Source organism: Phytophthora parasitica (genome assembly GCF_000247585.1).
Source record: "Phytophthora parasitica INRA-310 unplaced genomic scaffold supercont2.250, whole genome shotgun sequence".
Classification (NCBI taxonomy): domain Eukaryota; phylum Oomycota; class Peronosporomycetes; order Peronosporales; family Peronosporaceae; genus Phytophthora; species Phytophthora nicotianae.
This window is the reverse complement of record NW_008649236.1, coordinates 9,858-10,597: the sequence shown is the minus strand read 5'-3', so window position 1 is coordinate 10,597 and position 740 is coordinate 9,858. Positions and strand designations below refer to the sequence as shown.

The 740-nt window shown below is 35.9% G+C and overlaps 1 protein-coding gene across 1 annotated transcript; it reads left to right on the top strand.

The window, feature by feature from the left end:
• Positions 1-162: 162 nt before the first annotated feature.
• On the top strand, positions 163-386 carry PPTG_24817 (hypothetical protein; the record flags this gene model as incomplete). Its single annotated transcript, XM_008918633.1, has 2 exons — positions 163-252; positions 357-386. The coding sequence occupies 2 exons, from the start codon at positions 163-165 to the stop codon at positions 384-386; spliced, it is 120 nt and encodes a 39-aa protein (XP_008916881.1).
• Positions 387-740: the final 354 nt, after the last annotated feature.

Sequence of the window (740 nt, the reverse complement as noted above, 5' to 3'; positions counted from 1 at the left end):
TTTTGTACGTGACCAATTGATTTTTGGTCACGTGACCAAACGCATTTTTAATATGTGACCAACTGTCAGATTTGACCAATTAAATTGGTTACCGTTTTTTCAACAGTAGATGAGGATACAGGAAATAATACATCCAGACGTAACAGCGTAGGCGATGCCTCAATGACCTCAGAAGTATCATCAAATTACGTTTTTAGTGAGACAGATCTCCAAGAAGAAGCACATCGTCTCCAAGAAGAAGCTCACGAGCAGGTGAAGATCATTTTAGCTGAACCCGTCGTGTCTAACCTTCCGCCAATAAGACCAGTTTTTCTAACTGAATATGCTACTAAAACTAAACTCTATTATTTTGATAGCAATGGCGACTTACATTATTTAAGACATAATAAAAAGATACCTGCCGAAAGACAAGGAGATTTAGAAAATAAAATCGATTGGATAGCAACACTGAATTATCTTAATCAGAAGATACACGACTATCACGAAGACAGTCGTATTAGACTTTCAAATACTAAAGCTGGTGGAAGATGTTTACGCAAAGGAAATAAATCCGGATTCTGTTCCCAACATAATCAGCAACAGCTTATAGTTATGTACAAGAAAGAGATTAAAAAGATGCATCAGCGTGTGCGAATGTATTAAGATAAGACAAATAAACTCTTTCTGAAGCTTTATGATATCGAAAAGCTAGACTTTATCAAGTACAAACTTAGTGAGCTAAACAGTGATAGATCATACAG